The 23,869-nt window shown below is 41.2% G+C and overlaps 1 protein-coding gene across 6 annotated transcripts in view; it reads left to right on the top strand.

Annotated features, from left to right (window-relative positions):
- Positions 1-23,869, top strand: part of LOC147361902 (ATP-binding cassette sub-family C member 4-like) — a 162,625-nt gene that overhangs the window by 75,410 nt on the left and 63,346 nt on the right. For 4 of the 6 annotated variants that reach the window (XR_015138372.1, XR_015138373.1, XM_086330237.1 and 1 more), the window contains 2 exons: positions 7,526-7,672; positions 9,721-9,800. Coding sequence is in view for 3 of the 6 variants with exons in the window: in XM_086330237.1 (XP_086186363.1) it covers positions 7,526-7,672; positions 9,721-9,800 (227 nt within the window). In the remaining 3 variants the exon portion in view is untranslated. Of the gene's footprint in view, positions 1-7,525; positions 7,673-9,720; positions 9,801-11,060; positions 13,840-23,869 lie in introns of those variants that run through there. The other 2 variants (XR_015138374.1, XM_086330238.1) reach the window with 1 other exon arrangement.

The raw sequence follows: 23,869 nt of genomic DNA on the forward strand, positions 1-23,869 counted from the left end.
AGTTTTCTGAATGTTGAGCTTTAAGCCAACTTTTTCCCTCTCCTCTTTCACTTTCATCAAGAGACTCTTTAGTTCTTCATTTCTACAATAAGGGTAATGTCATCTGCATATCTGAGGTTATTGGTATTTCTCCAAGCAATCTTTATTCCAGTTAGTACTTCATCCAGCCCAGTGTTTCTCATGATGTACTCTGCATATAAGTTAAATAAGCATGATGACAAAATACAGCCTTGACATACTCCTTTTCCTATTTGGAACCAGTCTGTTGTTCCATGTCCAGTTCTAACTGTTGCTTACAATCTGCATACAGATATGTCAAGAGGCAGGTCAGGTGGTTTGATATTCCCATCTCGTTCAGAATTTTCCACAGTTTATTGTGATCCACACAGTCAAAGGCTTTGACATAGTCAATAAAGGAGAAATAGATGTTTTTCTGGAACTCTCTTGCTTTTTTCCATGATCCATCAGGTGTTGGCAATTTGATCTCTGGTTCCTCTGCCTTTTCTAAAACCAGCTTGAACATCTAGAAGTTCATGGTTCACGTATTGCTGAAGCCTGGCTTGGAGAATTTTGAACATTTCTTTGCTAGCGTGTGAGATAGGAGCAAATGTGCAGTAGTTTGAGCATTCATTTCCTTTCTTTGGGATTGGAATGAAAACTGACCTTTTCCAGTCCTGTGGCCCCTGCTGAGTTTTCCAAATTTGCTGACATATTGAGTACAGCACTTTCACAGTATCATCTTTTAGGATTTGAAATAGCTCAACTGGATTTCCATCACCTCCACTAGCTTTGTTTGTAGTGATGCTTACTAAGGCCCACTTGCCTTCACATTCCAGGATGTCTGCCTCTAGGTGAGTGATCACAACATCATGATTATCTGGGTCGTGAAGATCTTTTTTGTACAGTTCTTATGTGTATTCTTGCCACCTCTTCATAATATCTTCTGCTTCTGTTAAGTCCATAACATTTCTGTCCTTTATTGAGCCCATCTTTGCATGAAATGTTCCCTTGGTATCTCTAATTTTCTTGAAGAGATCTCTAGTCTTTCCCATTCTATTGTTTTTCTCTATTTCTTTGCACTGATCACTGAGGAATGCTTTCTTATCTCTCCTTGCTATTCTTTGGAACTCTGCATTTAAATGGGTATATCTTTCCTTTTCTCCTTTGCTTTTTGCTTTTCTTCTTTTCACAGCTATTTGTAAGGCCTCCTCAGACAGCCATTTTGTTCTTTTGCATTTCTTTTTCTTGGGGAGGTCTTGCTCCTTGTCTACTGTACAATGTCACAAACCTCCATCCATAGTTCATCTGGCATTCTATCAGATCTAGTCCCTTAAATCTATTTCTCACTTCCACTGTATAATCATAAGGGATTTGATTTGGGTCATACCTGAATGGTAGCGGCTTTCCCTTTCTTCAATTTAAGTCTGAATTTGGCAATAATGAATTCATGATCTGAGCCACAGTCAGCTCCCGGTCTTGTTTTTGCTGACTGTATAGAACATCTCCATCTTTGGCTGCAAAGAATATAATCAATTTGAATTAGATGTTGACCATCTGGTGATGTCCATGTGTAGAGTCTTCTCTTGTGTTGTTGGAAGAAGGTATTTGCTATGACCAGTGTATTCTCTTGGCAGAATGCTAAGAGCCTTTGCCCTGCTTCATTCTGTACTCCAAGGCCAGATTTGCCTGTTACTCTGGGTGTTTCTTGACTTCCTACTTTTGCATTCCAGTTCTCTATAATGAAAAGGACATCTTTTTTGGGTGTTAATTCTAGAAGGTCCTGTAGGTCTTCATAGAACTGTTCAACTTCAACCTCTTTGGCATTACTGGTCAGGACATAGACTTAGATTACCGTGATACTGAATGGTTTGCCTTGGAAACGAACAGAGATCATTCTGTGTTTTTTGAGATTGCATCCAAGCACTGCATTTTGGACTCTTTCGTTGAATATGATGGCTACTCCATTTCTTCTAATGGATTCCTGTGCACAGTAGTAGATATAAAGTTCTTCTGAGTTACATTCACCCATTCCAGTCCATTTTAGTTCACTGATTCCTAAAATGTGGAATTTTAGGAATTTGATGGCATTCACTCTTGCCATCTCCTGTTTGATCACTTCCAATTTGCCTGGATTCATGGACCTAATAGTCCAGGTTCCTTTGCAATGTTGCTCTTTACAACATCGGACCTTGCTTCTATCACCAGTCACATCCACAACTGGCTGTTATTTTTGCTTTGGCTCTGTCTCTTCATTCTTTCTGGAGTTATTTCTCCACTGTTCTCTAGTAGCATATTGGGTACCTACCAACTGGGGAGTTCATCTTTCAGTGTCCTATCTTTTTGCCTTTTCATACTGTTCATGGGGTTCTCAAGACTGGAATACTGAAGTGGTTTGTCATTCCCTTCTCCAGTGGACCACATTTTGTTAGAACTCTCCACCATGACCCATCAGTCTTAGGTACTCCTACATGACATGGCTCATAGTATCATTGAGTTAGACAAGGCTGTGGTCCATGTAATTAGATTGGTTAGTTTTTTGTGATTGTGGCTTTCAGTCTGTCTGCCCTCTGATGGAGAATGATAAGAAGCTTATGGAATCTTCCTGATGGGAGAGACTGACTAAGGGAGATACTGGGTCCTGTTCTGATGGGCAGGTCTATGCTCAGTAAATCTTTAATCCGATTTTCTGTTGATGGGTGGAGCTGTGTTCCCTCCCTGCTACTTATCTTGGGCCAAACTATGGTGGAGGTAATAAAGATAAACTATGGTGGAGGTATGAAAACCTACAAGACCCTTTAGAAAGTGAAAATGAAAGTGAAGTTGCTCAGTCTGACTCTTTTCAACCCCATGGACTGCAGCCTACCAGGCTCCTCTGTCCATGGGATTTTCCAGGCAATAGTACTTGAGTGGATTGCCATTTCCTTCTCGGGGGGATCTTCCTGACCCAGAGATTGAACCCGGGTCTCCTGCATTGTAGACAGATGTTTTACCATCTGAGCCACCAGGGAAGTCCTAACTTTTTAGTACTATCACCCCCAAAAGATGTCCTTTTCATTATACGGGATTGAAACACAAAAGTAGGAAGTCAAGAAACACCTGGAGTAACAGGCAAATTTGGCCTTGGAGTACGGAATGAAGCAGGGCAAAGGCTAATAGAGTTTTGCTAAGAAAACACACTGGTCTTAGCAAACACCCTCTTCCAACAACACAAGAGAAGACTCTACACATGGAAATCACCAGATGGTTGCACCGAAGTCAGACTGATTATATTATTTGCAGCCAAAGATAGAGAAGCTGTATACAGTCAGCAAAAACAAGACTTGGAGCTCACTGTGGCTCAGATCGTGAACTACTTATTGTCAAATTCAGACTTAAATTGAAGAAAGTAGGGAAAACCACTAGACCATCAGGTATGACCTAAATCAAATCCCTTATGATTATACAGTGGAAATGAGAAATAGATTTAAGGGACTAGATGTAATAGACAGAGTGCCTGATGAGCTATGGTCGGAAGTTTGTGACATTGTATAGGAAACAGGGATCAAGACCATCCCCATGGAAAAGAAATGCAAAAAAGCAAAATGGCTGTCTGGGGAGGCCTTACAAATAGCTGTGAAAAGAAGAGAAGTGAAAAGCAAAGGAGAAAAGGAAAGATATAAGCATCTGAATGCAGAGTTCCAAAGAATAGCAAGAAGAGATAAGAAAGCCTTCCTCAGAGATCAGTGCAAAGAAATGGGGGAAAATAACAGAATGGTAAAGACTGGAGATCTCTTCAAGAAAATTAGAGATACCAAGGGAATATTTCATGCAAAGATTGGCTTGATAAAGGACAGAAATGGTATGGACCTAGGAGAAGCAGAAGATATTAAGAAGAATACACATGAGAACTGTACAAAAAAGAGTTCATTACCCAGATAATCATGATGGTGTGATCACTCACCTAGAGCCAGACATCCTGGAATGTGAAGTCAAGTGGGCCTTAGAAAGCATCACCATGAACAAAGGTAGTGGAGGTGATGGAATTCAAGGTGAGCTATTTCAAATCCTGAAAGATGATGCTGTGAAAGTGCTGCACTCAATATGCCAGCAAATTTGGAAAACTCAGCAGTGGCCACAGGACTGGAAAAGGTCAGTTTTCATTCCAATCCCCAAAAAAGGCAATGCCAAAGAATGCTCCAACTACCGCACAATTGCACTCATCTCACATGCTAGTAAAGTAATGCTCAAAATTCTCCAAGCTAGGCTTCAGCAATACGTGAATGGTGAACTTCCTGATGTTCAAGCTGGTTTTAGAAAAGGCAGAGGAACCAGAGATCAAATTGCCAACATCCGCTGGATCATCAAAAAAGCAAGAGAATTCCAGAAAAACATCTATTTCTGCTTTATTGACTATGCCAAAGCCTTTGACTGTGTGGATCATAATAAACTGTGGAAAATTCTGAAAGAGATGGGTATACCAAACCACCTGACCTGCCTCTTGAGAAACCTATATGCAGGTCAGGAAGCAACAGCTTGAACTAGACATGGAACAGCAGACTGGTTCCAAATAGGAAAAGGAGTACATCAAGGCTGTATATTGTCACCCTGCTTATTTAACTGATAAGCAGTGTACATCATGAGAAATGCTGGGCTGGAAGAAGCACAATCTGGAATAAAGATTGCTTGGAGAAATATCAATAACCTCAGATATGCAGAGGACACCACCCTTATGGCACAAAGTGAAGAGGAACTAAAAAAGCCTCTTGATGAAAGTGAAGGAGGAGAGTGAAAAAGTTGGCTTAAAGCTCAACATTCAGAAAATGAAGATCATGGCATCCGGTCCCATCACTTCATGGCAAATAGACGGGGAAACAGTGGAAACAGTGTCAGATTTTATTTTGGGGGGCTCCAAAATCACTGCAGATGGTGACTGCAGCCATGAAATAAAAGACGCATACTCTTTGGAAGGAAAGTTATGACCAATCTAGATAGCATATTGAAAAGCAGAGACATTACTTTGCCAACAAAGGTCCGTCTAGTCAAGGCTATGATTTTCCAGTAGTCATGTATAGATGTGAGAATTAGACTGTGAAGAAAGCTGAGCACTGAAGAATTGATGCTTTTGAACTGTGGTGCTGGAGAAGACTCTTGAGAGTTCCTTAGACTGCAAGGAGATACAACCAGTCCATCCAAAAGGAGATCAGTCCTGGCTGTTCATTGGAACGACTGATGCTAAAGCTGAACCTCCAATACTTTGGCCACCTCATGCAAAGAGTTGACTCATTGGAAAAGACCCTGATGCTGGGAGGGATTGGGGGCAGGAGGAGAAGGGGACGACAGAGGATAAGATATCTGGATGGCATTACCGACTTGATCGACATGAGTTTGAGTGAACTCCAGGTGTTGATGATGGACAGGGAGGCCTCACGTGCTGTGATTCATGAGGTCGCATAGAGTCAGACACGACTGAGCCAGTGAACTGAGCTGAACTGAACTGAATGAATATAATGATGACTTCCCTCACAAGATCCCATGCATGTAATGCTAAAGACCGTGCCCCTAACCCTGCTGCAGTCCACCACCAACCCACACCTTCACCAGAGACTCCTGGACACCCATAGGCAAGTCTCCTCTGGGGTCACTGTTCCTTCCTCCTTGGTCCTGGTGCACAAGGTTCTGTTGTGCCCTCCAAGAGTCTATTTCCCAGTCCTGTGTAAGTTCTGACAGCTCTATGGTGGGGTTAATGGCAACCTCCTCCAAGAGGACTTATGCCATACCCACACCCAGAGCTCCTGTCCCTGCGGCAGACCACTGCCAACCCCATACCTCCACAGGAAACTCTCAAACACAGTTCTGTCTCAGTCTCTGTGGGGACTCTGGGTCCTGGTGCACACAAGGTTCATTTGAGCCCTCTGAGCATCTCTGGCAGGAATTGGGTTTGGTTCTAAACATGAATTCGCCACTTCTACTGTCTTGCTGGGGCTGCTCCTTTGCCCTTAGACATGGGGTATCTCCTCACAGCCACTCCAGTGCCTACCATCTTACTAGGTTTTCCCTGACCTTGGATGTGGGGCTGCTCCTTCTGACTTTGGATGTGGTTTTATATGCATAGTGATGCTCATTTATCATTGATAAAAATTTTTAAATGATAATATTTATTTACAAATGCTTTGTGTTTCCTTAAAACACTTAGTGAGAGGTTAGTTGCTTGTTTAGATTATCTATAAATTATTATTTAGGTTATAATTATCTCTTGTCAAAATATAATAGTTTCTTGCTATTTCTTGAATAGCAATAGTTTGCAAACTAATTAATTGTTAGTTGCAAATAATTAAGTTGTCTGTTTGCAACTTAATATGGTCCTTCTGTACTCTTTAAAACTACTTGGACATAGAAATTGCTATGTTATTTTTTATTTATTTGATTTTTATTAATTTTCACTGGAGTACAGTTGCTTTACAGTGTTGTGTGAGATTTTGCTGTACAACAAAGTGCCATCAGTCATATGTACAGTGCACATATATCCCCATTTTTTTTGTTTCCTTCTCATTTAGATCACCACTGAGTAGAATTTTCTGTGCTATAAAAGTAGATTCTCAAGTAGCTATTTTACATAGAAGTAAATTTTCCTGTAAATTTACTGTTTACAAGGAAATGGTAAGTCATTTCTCCTGTTCCTCTTCCTTCTCACACTGATATCTAAAACTGAGGTATGCTTTGATTGTGGAATATGTAACTAGTGGGATTTGAAATGTGGCAAAGGGAAGAAGATCAACTGTTTTTCATAATCATCTTTCTTTTTGTTTTAAAGTTTTTTTTTGTTTGTTTGTTTGTTTTATTTATTTTTGGCTATGCTGGGTCTTCATCGCTGTGTGGACTTTCTCTAGTTGCCAAGGGCAGAGTCTACTCTAATTGTGATGTGCAGGTTTCTCATTGCATGGCTTCTCTTGTTTCAGAGCATGGGCTCTAGGGTGTGGGGACTTCAGTAGATGCAGCCAGTGGGCTTTAGTAGTTGTGGTTCCTGGGCTCTAGAGCACAAGCTCAATAGTTATGGAGCACAGGCTAAGCTGCTCTGAGACATGTGAGATCCACCTGGGTCAGGGATTGAACCCATGTCTCCTGCATTGGCAGACGGACTCTCCAACACTGAACTACCAAGGGAGCCCTGTAATTATCTTTCTTGTGAGTTGTTATTAGAACTTGTAAGTGAATTAGGAAAGCCTAGAATGAAACTGTAATTTATATAAGACATTTCCCCCTTTGTTGTTTCTATTTAGTGAAAGAAAAATAGTGATTTTCATATTCTTCTTTATAAATGTATTTTGTGACAGCATCAAGTTCTTATACAACCTATTTCATATGTATATTTACATATATATACATTTATATATATATAAATGTATTCTATAGTCTACATGTATAAATTTTTATATAAATCTTATTTATAGAATAAAATACACAATATCTTTATAAACTGTCTGTCATGCTTTAACATCATTGAGGATAAGGCAGAGATCTTGTACTGAGTGATGTTTCTTTATTTCAGGTTTAACTTTTTCTACCATCCTTTTTGGCATCACAAGGTCTCTGTTGATATTCTACGTCCTTGTTAACGCTTCACAAACTTTGCATAACAAAATTTTGTGGTCCATTTTGAGAGCTCCAGTATTGTTCTTCTATAGAAATCCAATAGGTAAGTCAGACACCAGGTTTCTCAGTGAATATGTCTTTTAACACATTTAATTCCTGATTACATTTGATATTTGAAAATGGAAGAGATGCTTAGAAGAAAATCACCATTCATTTTCTATGAAAAGCTTCACTGATATTCTTTCCTACCAGAGAAAATCTGAATAGAAGTATGTAACCTTTTATTCCAATTTATGTGTGTCTATAAAGATAAATGAATGTTTACTTTGCAGGATGATTTATGAATCCATTTGTAAGACATATGAAGCACCCAACATATGATGCAAATGTGTTGAAATATTTTTGACTAGTTGTTGAAATGTTCCCGTGTTAATAATGTTAAGCTAACTAGGAAGGACCTTCTTCCAGGAACATCTCTATAGGAGACAGGCTATGTGTTTCTCTTTTTCATTGCTCATCCATTTCTGGGATCACAGAGGTCTGACATGTGCTCATATTTTGAGGTTTATCTAAATGGTAATGGAAAATTGATTAAAACACAAGATCAGTTAAAAGTATACATCATCTTCAATAAAATCAACTCTCTAGTTTTATAATGGACTTTTGGTTATATTTAAGAGGTCTTGTGGTACATAGCAGGTGGATCTTCAGTATTAAGTAAGAGTGTCCCTGATGGTTTTCCAGTGGTTGCTTCCTCTACTTTGAGGCCTTTGACCTGTATTGCTTCAGGAGACAGCCTCCTGACCTGGGTTTCTGTGAAGAGTCAGTTCTTTAGTGAACATGCCCACTCTGTTCAGTTGGTTGTACTTGTGCTGAGGCCCAGGGTGGCTTTGTTTTCTCACAGGTGATGACTGACAGGGCCTGTCGAGGCAGGGATGTGACTGGAAGGAGGACAAGTGTAGGCTCAGCCTGGTCATCAACTCAGCATGTGACTGAGGCCAAAGCAGGTATATTCTCCTAGCCAGGCAAATCTCCAGGCAGGATGCTGTCATGGTCTTAAGTGTGGACTCTGGAGCCAACTGGCTGGGTTCAGTCCTGTTGCTAGTTACTAATAGTAATAGTTATAGTTATGTGAATACTTCTGTGCTAATTATTTAATTTCTCTGTGTCTTGATCTTCTTACCTATAAAATGAGGATACTATTCACACACTTACCAATATCTTGGTATTGTGGGCATTAAGCAGGTTAATAATTCACAGCACTTAGCACAGGATCAGTGCCTAATGAACCTCAATGAGGATGAGGACATGCTGTCTGGGAGCTTCTCTCCTGTGAAATGGGAATAACCACTGCCCTTTCTGTTCCACAAGACTGTTGTGAGGATTAAATAAGAATGTCGAGGGCAGCAGCTCATAAATCTGTTCAGATTTATTCAGCACACGTTGTTTAGTCCAGGCTGTGAGCAGAGCACAGGATAGTAAACTGCAGAGGCCCACACAGATCTCAGGTTATTATGAAGCCAGAGTGAGGAAGGGGTTGGAGGAGTCTATGCTATTATGGGTATGAAGTTCCTCCACTTTGCCTGTTAGTGTGAAAACTATAGTCACAAAGTTGGGAGCATTAAGTGGGACTGAATTTCTGTTCTCACAGCCTCTGAGTGTTCATGACCACAGTTAACCAGGCTCTTTATAGTCAAGACCTGTAGGCTTCTCCAGATGCTGACTTACTTATATTGAAGGACTTGGGATCAAGTTTAAATCCTGAAGGCCACTAATTTTAGAGCAGTCAGCACACTAATATTTATCTTGTGTCCCCCTCCTTTAGCTCTTAGCACGACTTCATTCCTTCAAGAAAATAGAAGCCCAAATAAGTATTGCAAAGATAGGCCTGCTTTGCCCAAAAGGCTTAGGGGCTGTAAATTACTTACTCTTTTAGTGGTATATTAAATTGAACTCTTTCCTATCTTTTATTTTCAAAAGTGGAATTTGTAATGTCCCCTGCATTGACAAGCAGATTCTTATCCACTGTATCATCAGAGAAATCCATAAATACATGTGCTTTAAAAATATTGTTTTGATTTGTGCACGTATTGTTTCTCTTAAGGCTCCTTTATGAGGAAATGAGTATTTTCTTGTATCCTGTTCTTTCAGGAAGGATTTTAAATCGCTTCTCGAAAGACATTGGGCATATGGATGACTCGCTGCCCCTGATATTTCAAGATTTCATCCAGGTAATGTACCAGTCCTGTCAGAGTTCTCACAGGGAAGAGCAGAATGCCTGTTTCTCGAGGCTTTCTCACAGGGGCTGAGGGTGGGCTTTCAGCCTGGTGATATGCCCTGTTATCCTCAGTAAAGGTTATATTTGTGAGAGAAGGGTGCAGCTGTCATTGGGAGGCTGGGCTAACAAGAGTGACACCTGGGGCAGGAGTGGCTACCCAGTCACATCAAGGTTGGTCTGAAGCAGCGACAGGCTGGGTAAGTGGTTCTCCCTCTGCTTTCCAGATGTCTGGTGTGGATTCCCTTATTGTGAGCACATTTCATAATAGAGAAAAAAATCACCTCTCATGGAAAGATAGCCTAGATGAACTAAATTATGCATTGTATTGGGCTTCCCAAGTGGCTCAGTGTTAAAGAATTCACTTGCCAATGCAGGAGACACAAGAGACAAGAGTTCAATCCTTGGGTCAAGAAGATCCTCTGGAGAAGGAAATGGCAAGCCACTCCAGTATTCTTGCCTGGAAAATTCCATGGGCAGAGGAGCCTGGCGGGCTATAGTCCATGGGGTTGCAAAGAGTCAGACATGCACAATGCATTGTATTACCACAGAGGACAAATATTTACTGCACTATTTTATTTGGATAAAGCCAATTGTGGTTACTTACAAATAAAAGATTGGTAAAAATAAGGTGAAAATAATACTTTAACGAGGAAAAGGTTGTTGTTTAGTTGCTAAATTGTGTCTGACTCTTTTGTGACCCCATGGACTATAGCCCACGAGGTTCCTCTGTCCATGGGATTTCTAAGGTAAGAATACTTGAGTGGGTTGCAATTACCTTGTCCAGGGGATCTTCCAGACCCAGGTCTCCTGCATTGGCAGGCAGATTCTTCACCACTGAGCCACCTGGGAAGTCCAACAAGGGCAATAGAGAGCAGTTATTAAAGATACAAAGCCTTTAAGCCAGTAATTTGATTCCAGGATCAAAGTCATTTCAGAAAATGTCTTTTGTTTTGTAGGCAGTTATTCTTTTCACAGGTTGATTGCTCTGTCTTAAGGTGTCTTAAGAGAGAGAGAGAGAAAGACCTACAGGAATACCTTCTATCGAGTCTCTCTTTTGTCTGTGAACTTGAGGTTCTAAAGAATGATGTAGGGTCATCTCCACTCTCATCTCCTCATTCAGTATCATTGCTCATGTGGGGTGTATTTTTCTGTTATTTAATTCTGTCTACTTTTCAGTTATTTAGTCTGTGGGGAATTTTCTTTTTCTTCTCAGGTGTTAATTTTGGAAATGAAACGCATTGTCAAAAGCTGCACACAAAAATGCAGCAGACATCTGACTGCAGACAGTGTAGCCTGTGGGCATGGCTTCAACTGTTAACAGTGTGAACTACTCTGGGACTCAGAGGCAGAGGACTTTTACTGCAAAGATGTCTGATTTTTTTTTTTTTTTCTCTTCTGCAAACTTATTTTATAAATGTGCCCTTCTGGGTTTAACTATGTAATTTATCCCCAGAAACTATTTTTGCTTGAAAACAGTGTCACATTTTAACAGTGATTGTGAATTACTTTGAAAATATTTTGTGAATGGTTCTGTTTCTTTGCTATGGTAAGGTGGGCTAACTTGGGTTTATGCCATGTGCTTACTAGCACATGGTTAGTTAGTGGTCATAGTCAGATTGTCACATATTTTTGCATGATGTATAGAGGAACAGGGATAGATACTACCTGATTTCAGTAGGAAACATTCTCATTAAAGAGGAGGGAAAATTCCAGTCTTGCTGATTTCCAATCCCAGCTCTGCCACTTGTAGTTCAGTTATCTTGAAGTTGAAGGTGGAGGTGTCCTGTAGGTCATTGAAAGTAAGAGTTTGGTGTTTGAGGGAGAGACCTGGGATGAGCATGGAGCCTGTGTACCCTTCACTGAGCAGGTAGTAGCTGAATCTGTGAAGATGACAAGACTGCCCAGAGAGAGGGAAGCATTTTTAGGGACCAATATAAGAAGACTCGATATCAGAGAAAAAGCAGAGAGAGAAGGGGAGGAGAGGAGACACAGTGAACAGCAAGAGAGAAAGAAGGAAGTAGGTTGGGGAATCAAGGAAGGACACATCTGCTCAGTGCAAACGAGAAGGTGAGTCTGTGAAAACTTGTTGCTTGATTTGGAATTAGGAGGTGTTGGTGACCTGAGAAGCAGGTTTCAGATGTGAGGAGGTCAGAGTGCAAAGGGTTGAAAATCCAGGAGGTATGGAGGGAGTTGAGGTGAAGACTGGCTACTCCTGGAAGGAGTTTGAATGAAGTAGGAGACAGGCCCATCTGGAATGTAGGGTCTGAGGAGGTATTGCTGGTTGTTGGGGTGTACAGTTTGTGAGTTGCGTGTGTGTGTGAGGTGGTGGGTGGTATTTCCCTCTCTCCCTCCTTCCCTTCAACAAACAGTGCTTAGAGTTGAGGTCCTAAAGAACAGGGGTGAGCCAGACCCCTCCCGTCATGGGTGGTCTCCTGCAGCCTCCCTTTGGGAGGGAGACATCCAGAGATTCACCCCTTGCTGCCTTTGGAATCCTAATTGTGGGAGCTCTGTGGAGGAAGTCCTGGAAGGCAAAGTGGATGTGGGGGCTGGAGGCAGTTATGGAGCCTGGTCCAGGAGGTGGGCGGAGCTTCTAGGAGGTGACCTTTAATCCTAGATGAAAAGAAAAGGCTGCTGTGGATGGTGGGGCTGGAGGTGCTGCTGGAAGCAGAGTTGCTATGTGGGAATCAGTCTTTCTTCCCCATCACCAATGAGAGGAGGGAAGGGAAGGGGCTGGAAGGGGGTTGTTCAGTTTTGTTTTAAAAGAAATAGTTTGTGCCAATTGTTTTCAACTCACTTTTGATGATTCTGCTTATCCTTGGTGTATTTTATAAACCTTGGAAGATTCTTGATCATTTTTATTACTTCTAAAGTGTTTATTTGGTGTACTTTTCATCATTTAATTCCTTCTCATTCTCTTAAACAATATATTAGATAATTTATTTAATATTTTGTAATAGTGATGCCAAGTGTGGGAAGGGAAACCCTGGGTTCTGAGTAGTGGTCCACACTGCAGGACAGTCCATCTACTCAGACGATGTCACTCAGAGACCACATCCCAACAGAGGGCAATCATGAGTTTGTGCACCATATTGTACACTGACTCTACCAGAGAAGTTGCCTGTTCGGTCACATTATAGTTGTTGGGCAAATTGGAGCTGTTCACCATTTCAAAAAGGATGAAGGAAAAGCAGCATAAAAAAATCAATTTATGTAGTGCAATTCCACCTGATAATCATTTATGATGTCAACAACTTTAAAGTACAGTGGCATGGGAAGCCCTGAAGTCTCTCTTTCCAAGCTTGAATCCCAGCTCTCCCTCTTCCTGTCTCTGCCACACAAAGCCAGTCTCCTCTCAGTAAAATAGAGAAAATAATACCAACTCCATAAATGTTGTGGGAAGGCAAAATGAAGTTGTTTTAATATTATTATTTTCATAACATCTGAATGCATGTTGAGCACTAAGTAATGAGTAGTTATTTTTAAAACATCATATGTATTTTTAAGTGAGAAAAGTTGTCTGATGACATCGGCATTATGTTGTATTAAATTTATTGTCAGACACAGTTTCCAGGCCCATAAATATCATCTCATGAGTTTGTATTACAGAGATTCTAGGTTTGTAATTCTTGAAGATTTTAAGGGATACTTTCTTATGTAGACTCATAGAATAAACACCAGTTGTTTTCAAAACTGACCATTGGTCACTAAATATTTCAAATTAACATAATTTTCATATAGTTTTCCAAAGTCCCAAATAACATGGAGTAAATAGTCTCAATTATGCACTGCTTTTGTCATTGAAATCATCACCTCCAAGAAGTCTTCCTACAAACAAGACAAATGAAAATGAAGGTAAGATGTGGAAGTTAAATTTAGGCATTTTAATTATCCTTCAATTAAAAATAAATAAATTTTAAAATATCAAAAAAATCACTTATTAAATTAAAAAAAGAGGGACTTCTCTGAGCATCAGAAGTTGCACACAGCTGCCCTCAGCAAAATGCTTTAATTTTTTTGAGGAAAACCAAATTGCAAAACCTTTGTTCCTCACACATCCCTCATTCAGGAAGAGAAAACAACAACAACAATCAACAGCTTGGCCGAACTTAAATGACTGAATCCTCATTTCCTTTCTTCCTCATGGATCACAGCCTTGTCCTGGTGAAGGGTTGTGTAACTCAATGAAACTATGAGTCATACCATTCAGGGCCACCCAAGATAGACAGGTCATACTGGAGAGTTCTGACGAAACATGGTCCACTTGAGGAGGAAATGATAACCCACTCCAGTATTCTTGCTGTGAGAGCCCCGTGAACAGTATGAAAAGGCAAAAATATATGACACTTGAAGATGAGCCCTCCAAGTTGGGAGGTATCCAGTATGTTACTGGGGAAGAGCAGAGGGCAACTGCTAACAGCTCCAGAAAGAATGAAGCAGCTGGGCTGAAGTGGAAATGACACTCAGTTGTGGATGTGTCTGTTGGTAAAAGTAAAGTCCAATGCTGTAAAGAATGATATTGCATAGGGACCTGGAATGTTAGGTCCATGAATCAATGTAAATTGAATGTGGTCAAACAGGGGATGACAAGAGTGAATATTGGCATCTTAGGAATCAGTGAACTAAAATGGACAGGAATGGGTGAATTTAATTCAGATGACCATTGTATCTATTTCTGTGGGCAAGAATCCCTTAGAAGAAACGGAGAAGCTGTCATAGTTAACAAAAGAGTCTGAAATGCAGTCCTTGGGTACAAACTCAAAAACGACAGAATGATCTGTTCTCTTCCAAGGCAAACCATTCAACATCACAGTACTACAAGTCTATGCCTCAACTACTAATGCCAAAGAAGCTGAAGTTGACTGGTTCTATGAAGACCTACAATACCTTCTAGATCTAAAACCAAAAAAAAGATGTCCTTTTCATCATAAGGAATTGTAATGCAAAAGTAGGAAATCAAGAGATACCTGGAGTAACAGGCAAGTCTGGCTTTTGGAGTACAAAATGAAGCAGGGCATAGGCTAACAGAGTTTTGTCAAGAGAACACATCGGTCATAGAAAACACCCTCTTCCAGCAACACAAGGGACAGTTCTACACAAGGACATCACCAAATGATCAACACCAAAATCAGATTGATTATGTCCTTTTCAGCTGAAAATGAAGAAGCTCTATACAGTCAGCAAAAACAAGACCTGAAGCTGACTATGGCTCTGATCATTAATTCCTTATTGTAAAATTTAGGCTTAAATGAAGAGAGTAGGGAAAACCACTAGGCCATTCAGGTTTGACCTAAATCAAATCTCTTATGGTTATAAAATGGAGGTGATGAATAGATTCAAGGAATTAGATCTGGTAGACAGAGTGCCTGAAAAACTATGAACAGAATGAACCCTTGCTGTTGCCATTTAGTAGCTTAGTTGCATTCAACTCTTTGTGACCCCATGGACTGCAGTGCTCCAGGCTCCTCTGTCCATGGGATTTCACAGGCAAGAATACTGGAGTGGGTTGCCATTTCCTTCTCCAGAGGATCTTCCTGATCCAGTGATCAAACCCACATCTCCTGCATTGGCAGGCAGATTCTTTACTACTGAGCCACCAGGAAAGCCCAGTGAGCACTTTTAAGATCTTTTAATGATCATTTTGCTCTCTGAACTGAACAGGCTGTTATTCCCTAAATAGCTGGGAATCTAGAACTGGCTCCCTCATGGGAAAGACCAGATAGAACCACAAGAAACCCAACAGGGTTAGAAAATGCAGACAGAAGGGGAAATATATGATGTATGATACAGTATCTATGTGTGATACAGTCTCTGTATGTGATACAGTATCAGGAAGAAGTTAAAAGAAAAGACTTGGGGTCATAATGACTGAATTGTTTGAATTTGAGCAAATCAATAAGCCTCTCTGAGTATCAGTTTCCTGCTTTGCAAATGGAGAAGATAATCCCTCCTCATATTGATGTGAGAATGAGATTATATAAAGCCTGTGAAATACTTGAGATTTGGACTCATGACAAGTCTTATGAAGTGTCATCCATTATTGGTATTTGGAAGCATGGCATAACCATTACTTCTTTGCTTGTTGGCCAGATCTAGAGAATTGTGGATCTCTGTGTTATGAGAAAACTTGTCATCAGTTCAGTTCAGTCACTCAGTCATGTCCGACTCTTTGCGATCCCATGAATCACAGCATGCCAGGCCTCCCTGTCCATCACCAACTCCCAGAGTTCACTCAGACTCACATCCATGGAGTCAGTCATGCCATCCAACCATCTCATCCTCTGTCATCCCCTTCTCCTCCTGCCCCCAATCCCTCCCAGCATCAGAGTCTTTTCCAATGAGTCAATTCTTTGCATGACGTGGCCAAAGTACTGGAGTTTCAGCTTTGGCATCATTCCTTCCAAAGAAATCCCATAGCCTCTAGCAATAAAGCAAAGTCTTATTTTTCAAGTTTTTTGGTTGGACAGGCTTTTAAAGAAAACCATTAACATTTTCACAAGCATTCTTTTCTTTTCTTTTTTGTATATTTCACTTACAAATCATTTAGAAACCAGTGTGGCTTGTCATAAACAGCTGCTCACAACACAGCATCCTTTTGGAGGATGAGATATGCTCATGGGACTTCCTTCCATAGGTGGTTGGGACCTATCCTCTGCCTTAGTCATCCTGACAACCTAACCAGGCTACTTGCTTCCACCAAGAATGCTGACCTGGAGTGGACACAGTTCAACTTCTTGAGATTCATGAGTTTACAAAATACAGATTTTGTACTTCCACTGGTATCAGTGTACCACTTCACGGTACATAAAATAGTAAATGTCAAATTGATCTTCTCTTTGGTCTATATTGAATAATCTTGTTTGGTTTTGTTGATTCAGAGGTCCAGCACTTTCCCCTTAGTCTCCCATAAGTGCTTAGGAGTTTCAAAAAAGCAAGTCTTCACTCAGAAAAAGGATAACCTGAAAGAGAAAAATGATACAGAATAAGAAAAAAAAAACATCTCTTTAAAATATATATTAAAAAAGAAAAGAAACATCTCAAAAAATGTTACTTGCTGCCATGTCCCAAAATTTGTCAGTCTTTGGAAAGCTTAGAGTTGGGAAGATAATTCAGAGAGGACAAAAACTGTAGTAGGCATGAAGTTTATTGGTCATATTATTTTAAAAGTGCATCTTCAAACAAAATAAACCTCAGATGTGAATTTCACTGTGACCAAAGAAAAGCCACAGTCACTTTGGTACATGTGACCTCATCACCACATCTAAGAAAAATTGCACCTGCTCTGATACGTTCTTGGATAATACTAAACTGTTCTAGTGGTTAGAATGAGGGGCCTGTTAGGGCCCAACTTCATGAGATTCTTAAGATTCTTTGGGCTCATCAGTCTATGAACACCTCATCCCTCCTCCCCTGGCTGCTGGCACCCAGAGCACCTGATGGTAGTAATGGTGGAGTTAGAGTTTCTATTTGTTATGCATGAACTGGTTAACACTTTATGTGTGGGACCTCATTTAATTCCCATTACCATCTGTTCATGTTGGTATATCCCAGTTCTTACTAAGATTGAGAATGGGTGTAGAGTCTTACCCTCCCTGTTAATATGCAGGAAGATTTGTTATAAACCCTGTCTCAGCACAATATTGGGCTAGTGGAATATCCTCTCTAGGTGTAGGCTGTCATTCTCTGCAAACTAAAGAATTTTTCTGAATTATAAAAAAATCACCATTTTCTCTAAAGTGAAAGATTTCATCTAAGAATTTTTTTTTATTAGTTCATGTAGATTCACAGACTTTGAATATAATTTTCCAAACAGTGTGCTCCAAATGGGAAATATATAAAAATAATGATTCTCTTTATTTGGGGGACATCAGTACTTGAGTCACTTGCTTCTGGGACAATATGTTTCTTTCTATATACTCATTATTGTCTCTGTGCCAGTGTGACAGAGGTGTAAAAACACTGGCCATGGTGATACGGGCCATCATATGGGCCTGAAATCCAAGTAGATGCGGGGGCGGTGAATTATATGTGTAGCTTTAACTGGGTTTCTTGGAATTCCTGGGAATGTAGAAGAAAGAAATGAGGTTGGTTTCAGGGAAGGCATATGTATTGTACACCAGAATCTTTTGTTTCCTTCTTCAAATGACTTTTTGTTGAGATACTATTTTCATCTTCTGCCAACTTCTATAAAGGGTTTGAGATAGCTGGCAATAAATGATTCAGAAATGTATATTCATCTGTAAACACATACACCGTTTCAGTTCAGTTCAGTTCAGTCTCTCAGTCATGTACGACTCTTTGCAACCCCATGAATCACAGCATGCCAGGCCTCCCTGTCCATCATCAACTCCCGGAGTTCACTTAAACTCATGTCCATCGAGTCAGTGATGCCATCCATCCTCTCATCCTCTGTCATCCCCTTCTCCTCCTGCCCCCAATCCCTCCCAGTATCAGAGTCTTTTCCAATGAGTCAACTCTTCGCATGAGGTGGCCAAAGTACTGGAGTTTCAGCTTTAGCATCAGTCCTTCCAAAGAAATCTCAGGACTGATCTCCTTTAGAATGGACTAGTTGGATCTCCTTGCAGTCCATGGGACTCTCAAGAGTCTTCTCCAACACCACAGTTCAAAAGCATCAATTCTTTGGCACTCAGCTTTCTTCACAGTCCAACTCTAACATCCATACATGACCACTGGGGAAAAACCATAGCCTTGGCTAGACAGACCTTTGTTGGCAAAGTAACATCTCTGCTTTTGAATATGCTATCTAGGTTGGTCATAACTTTCCTTCCAAGGAGTAAGCGTCTTTTAATTTCATGGCTGCAGTCACCATCTGCAGTGATTTTGGAGCCCCAAAAAAGAAAGTCTGACACTGTTTCCATTGTTTTCCATCTACTTCCCATGAAGTGATGGGACCAGATGCCATGATAATATATATATATATATATATATATATATATATATATATGATATTCAATCCACAATGAGGGTGGCTATAGTATTACCTACAAGTAGATGTCAGAGACAACCGCTTTAAATTATTTCAGAATTTAGTGGCATGAAATCTGAGGCATGTTACCTAACTTTGGAGCTCTCAGAGTGTTAATAATGGGTCTTCTTCTTAAAGAGATGGGATTACCATACCACCTGACCTGCCTCCTGAGAAATTGGTATGCAAGTCAAGAAGCAACAGTTAGAACTGGACATGGAACAACAGACTGGTTCCAAATGGAGAAAGAAGTATGTCAAGGCTGTATATTGTCTCCCTGCTTATTTAACGTATATGTAGAGTACATCATGAGAAATGCTGGACTGGATGAAGCACAAGTTGGAATCAAGATTGCCCATAGAAATATCAGTAACCTCATATATTCAGATGATACCATCATTATGGCAGAAAGTGAAGAGGGACTAAAGAGCCTCTTGATGAAAGTGAAAGAGGAGAGTGAAATATTTGGCTTAAAACTCAACATTCAGAAAGCTAAAATCATGGCAACTGGTCCCATCCCTTCATGGCAAATAGATGGGGAAACAGTGGAAACTGTCAGACTTTACTTTTTGGGCTCCAAAATCACTGCAGATGGTGACTGCAGCCATGAAATTCAAAGACACTTCCTCCTTGGAAGAAAAGTTATGCCCAACTTAATCACTCACCTAGAGCCAGACATCCTGGAATGTAAAATCAAGTGGGCTTTAGAAAGCATCACTATGAACAGCTAATGGAGGTGATGGAATTCCAGTTGAGCTCTTTCAAATCCTGAAATATGATGCTGTGAAAGTGATGCACTCAATATGCCAACAAATTTGGAAAACTCAGGAGTGGCCACAGGACTGGAAAAGCTCAGTTTTCATTCCAATCCCAAAGAAAGGCAATGCCAAAGAATGCTCAAACTACTGCACAATTGCACTCATCTCACACGCTAGTAAAGTAATGCTCAAAATTCTCCAAGGTAGGCTTCAGCAATACGTGAACTGTGAACTTCCAGATGTTCAAGCTGGTTTTCGAAAAGGCAGAGGAGCCAGAGATCAAATCGCCAACATCCGCTGGATCATCAAAAAAGCAAGAGAGTTCCAGAAAAAACATCTATTTCTCCTTCATTGACTATGCCAAAGCCTTTGACTGTGTGGACCACGATAAACCGCAGAAAATTCTTCAAGAGATGGGAATACCAGACCACCTGACCTGCCTCCTGAGAAATTTGTATGCAGGTCAGGAAGCAACAGCTAGAATTGGACATGGAACAACAGGCTGGTTCCAAATAGGAAAGGATTACATCAAGACTGTATATTGTCACCCTGCTTATTTAACTTATATGCAGAGTACATCATGAGAAGCACTGGGCTGGAAGAAGCATAAGCTGGAATCAAGATTGCCGGGAGAAATATCAATAACCTCAGATGTGCAGATGACACCACCCTTATGGCACAAAGTGAAGAGGAACTCAAAAGCCTCTTGATGAAAGTGAAAGAGGAGAGTGAAAAAGTTGGCTTAAACCTCAACATTCAGAAAATGAAGATCATGGCATCTGGTCCCATCACTTCATGGGAAATAGATGGGGAAATAGTGGAAACAGTGTCAGACTTTTATTTTGGGGGGGCTCCAAAATCACTGCACGTGGTGACTACAGCCATGAAATTAAAAGACACTTACGCCTTGGAAGAAAAGTTATGACCAACCTAGATAGCATATTGAAAAACAGAGACATCACTTAGCCAACAAAGGTCTGTCTAGTCAAGGCTATGGTTTTTGCAGTGATCATGTATGTATGTGAGAGTTGGACTGTGAAGAAAGCTGAGTGCCAAAGAATTGATGCTTTTGAACTGTGGTGTTGGAGAAGACTCTTGAGAGTCCCATGGACTGCAAGGTGATCCAACCAGTTCATTCTGAAGGAGATCAGCCCTGGGATTTCTTTGGAGGGAATGATGCTGAAGCTGAAACTCCAGTATTTTGGCCACCTCATGCAAAGAGTTGACTCATTGGAAAAGACTCTGATGCTGGGAGGGATTGGGAGCAGGAGAAGAAGGGGACGACAGAGGGTGAGATGACTGGATGGCATCACTGACTCAATGGACGTGCGTCTTAGTGAGCTCCGCGAGTTGGTGATGAACAGGGAAGCCTGGCGTGCTGCGATCCATGGGGTTGCAGAGAGTTGGACACACTGAGTGACTGAACTGAACTGAATTGAACTGAGGTAGCATATTAAAAAGCAGAGACATTACTTTGCAGATAACGGTCTGTCTAGTCAAAGCGATAGTTTTTCCAGTAGTCGTGTATGGATGTGATAGTTGGACTATAAAGAAAGCTGAGTGCCAAAGAATTGATGTTTTGAACTGTGGTGTTGGAGAAGACTCTTGAGAGTCCCTTGGACTGCAAGGAGATCCAACCAGTCCATCCTAAAGGAGATCAGTCCTGAGTGTTCATTGGAAGGACTGATGTTGAAGCTGAAGCTCCAATACTTTGGCCACATGAGACGACGAACTGACTCATTTGAAAAGACCCTGATACTGGGAAAAATTGAAGGTGGGAGAAGGGGACAACAGGGGATGAGATGGTTGGATGGCATCACCAACGTGATGGTCATCAGTTTGCGTAAACCCCAGAAGTTGGTGATGAACAGGGAGGCCTGGGGTGCTGCAGTCCATGGGGTCTCAAAGAGTCAGACAGGATTCAATGACTGAACTGAACTGAACCGAATGCATACCTAAGGAAAAAGCATTGGCTCAGCTTCTGTGGAGCCCTTCATTTTGATTTTACCTCTGCTTCCCAGGTTATCTTCCAGGCTGGGTTAGTCTTAACAGGCCTTCACCTGGGGAAAGCCAAATTATTGAAACTGATGAATGTTTTCCATCAAATGATGTGAGTCTTCTCAGTTCAGTTCAATTCAGTCTCTCAGTTGTGTCCTACTCTTTGAGACTCCATGAACTGCAGCACGACAGACCTCCCTGTCCATCACCAACTCCCGGAGATTACCCAAACTCATGTCCATTGAGTCAGTGATGCCATCCAACCATCTCATCCTCTGTTGTCCCCTTCTCCCCCTGCCCTCAATCTTTCCCAACATCAGAGTCTTTTCAGATGAGTCAGCTTTTCACATCAGGTGGCCAAAGTATTGGAGTTTCAGCTTCAACATCAGTCCTTCCAATAAACACCTAGGACTGATCTCCTCTAGGATGGACTGGCTAGATCTCCTTGCAGTCCAAGGGACTGTCAAGAGTCTTCTCCAACACCACAGTTCAAAAGCATCAATTCTTTGGCTCTCGGCTTTCTTTATAGTCCAACTCTCATATCCATACATGACTACTGGAAAAACCATAGCCTCGACTAGATAGACCTTTGTTGACAAAGTATTGTCTCTGCTTTTTAATATGATGTCTAGGTTGGTCATAACTTTCCTTCCAAGCAGTAGTGAAAGTGAAGTCGTTCAGTTGTGTCCGACTCTTTGCAACCCCGTGGACTGTAGCCTACTATGCTTCTCTGTCCATGGGATTTTCCAGGCAAGAGTACTGGAGTGTATTGCCATTTCCTTCTCCAGAGGATCTTCCTGACCCAGGGATTGAACACAGGTCTCCTGCACTGTAGGCAAATGCTTTACTGTCTGAGCCACCAGGGAAGTCCTAGAAGTAAGTGTCTTTTAATTTCATGGCTGCAATCACCATCTGCAGTGATTTTGGAGCCTCCCAAAATAAAATCAGCCACTGTTTCCACTGTTTCCCCATCTATTTGCCACGAAGTGATGGGACTGGATGCCATGATCTTAGTTTTCTGAATGTTGAGCTTTAAGCCAGTGAGTATACTAAAAAACTAATTTGAATTTTTTATTGACATTTTAGCAGGTTTTTATGACTTTGGAGAAGGCAATGGCACCCCACTCCAGTACTCTTGCCTGGAAAATCCCATGGATGGAGGAGCCTGATAGGCCGCAGTCATGGTGTCGCTAAGAGTCAGACATGACTGAGCGACTTCACTTCACTTATGACAATCAACAATGGCAAGCCAGGTGACTTAAGACCAGACTTAGAAGGAGCTGCCAGAACTCCTCCCCATGAACATGAAGGTTTTATCAGGTGGAATGCATAACACAGTGGCTGTAAAGCAGTTGTTCATCTGTAGGTCTAATAGGAGAGAGGTCAGTCAGGGCTATTTTTTCCACTAATGACTGGGAAGTATTACTTCAGAATCCCATCCTCTTCACTCTGGGTTTTATTTTGATACCACAGCAGATGTGTGAAAAACAGGAAAAGCACATGTGTCTCCATCCAGATAATATAGTTTAGTTCCCAAGGTCTCCTGGATACCGAGTCACAGTTCTGGACCTTTCCTCCTCCTTCTAGGCTCCTTCTGCCTGTGGCCAAGACTCTAGGATTCCCTGAGTACAAACTGCTCCTGCCTTTCTCCTTGACCTGCCATCCTTCTAGGAAAACTTAGGACAACCACTTACCCTCCAATCTTTATGCCATATCTGTAAATGAAAATGAAGTTCTTACTTTTCTCATTCACAAGATGGTTGTGAAGATCCTCTGAGAAAACTGATCAGGAAAAGCTGTGAAATGATAACCCAAGTCTCTGTGATACAGGCATGACCACCCCTAACCCATCTCTCAGAGAAGCGCCTGGGCCAGCTGCCCTGGGTGACAAGGTGGGGAGGTCCTGGGGTGGTGAGCATGGATGCAGGTCCTGGTGCTGAGAGGACCTATAACAACCAGTGTTAACTCAGACAGGCATCTTAACTTCTCATCTCAGCTCCTTTTTGGTCAAAATTTCCATCAATGGTAGTTGCTGCCTGCAAGTTTTCGTACCACTCTTTCTATTTTTTCAACCAGGCTGTAAAATTTGGCCATAATTCTCTTCTTAGAATTGTCTAAAAGTGTTCCTGAATTCTTCTCTGTGTTTTCCCAGCACTCTCTGCCTTGTGCAGATCACCATGAATTCATATCCACCTGAGATCATAAGCTTTGTAGGCCTTGGCCCAGACTGAACCTGCACATCCCCACCACCCCACCCCACTGTCATAATAGGCAGGCAGTGTT

Source organism: Bos grunniens, chromosome 12 (genome assembly GCF_055505025.1).
Source record: "Bos grunniens cultivar Pamir isolate PY7600 chromosome 12, Bosgru_T2T1.0, whole genome shotgun sequence".
NCBI classification, from domain to species: Eukaryota; Metazoa; Chordata; class Mammalia; order Artiodactyla; family Bovidae; genus Bos; species Bos grunniens.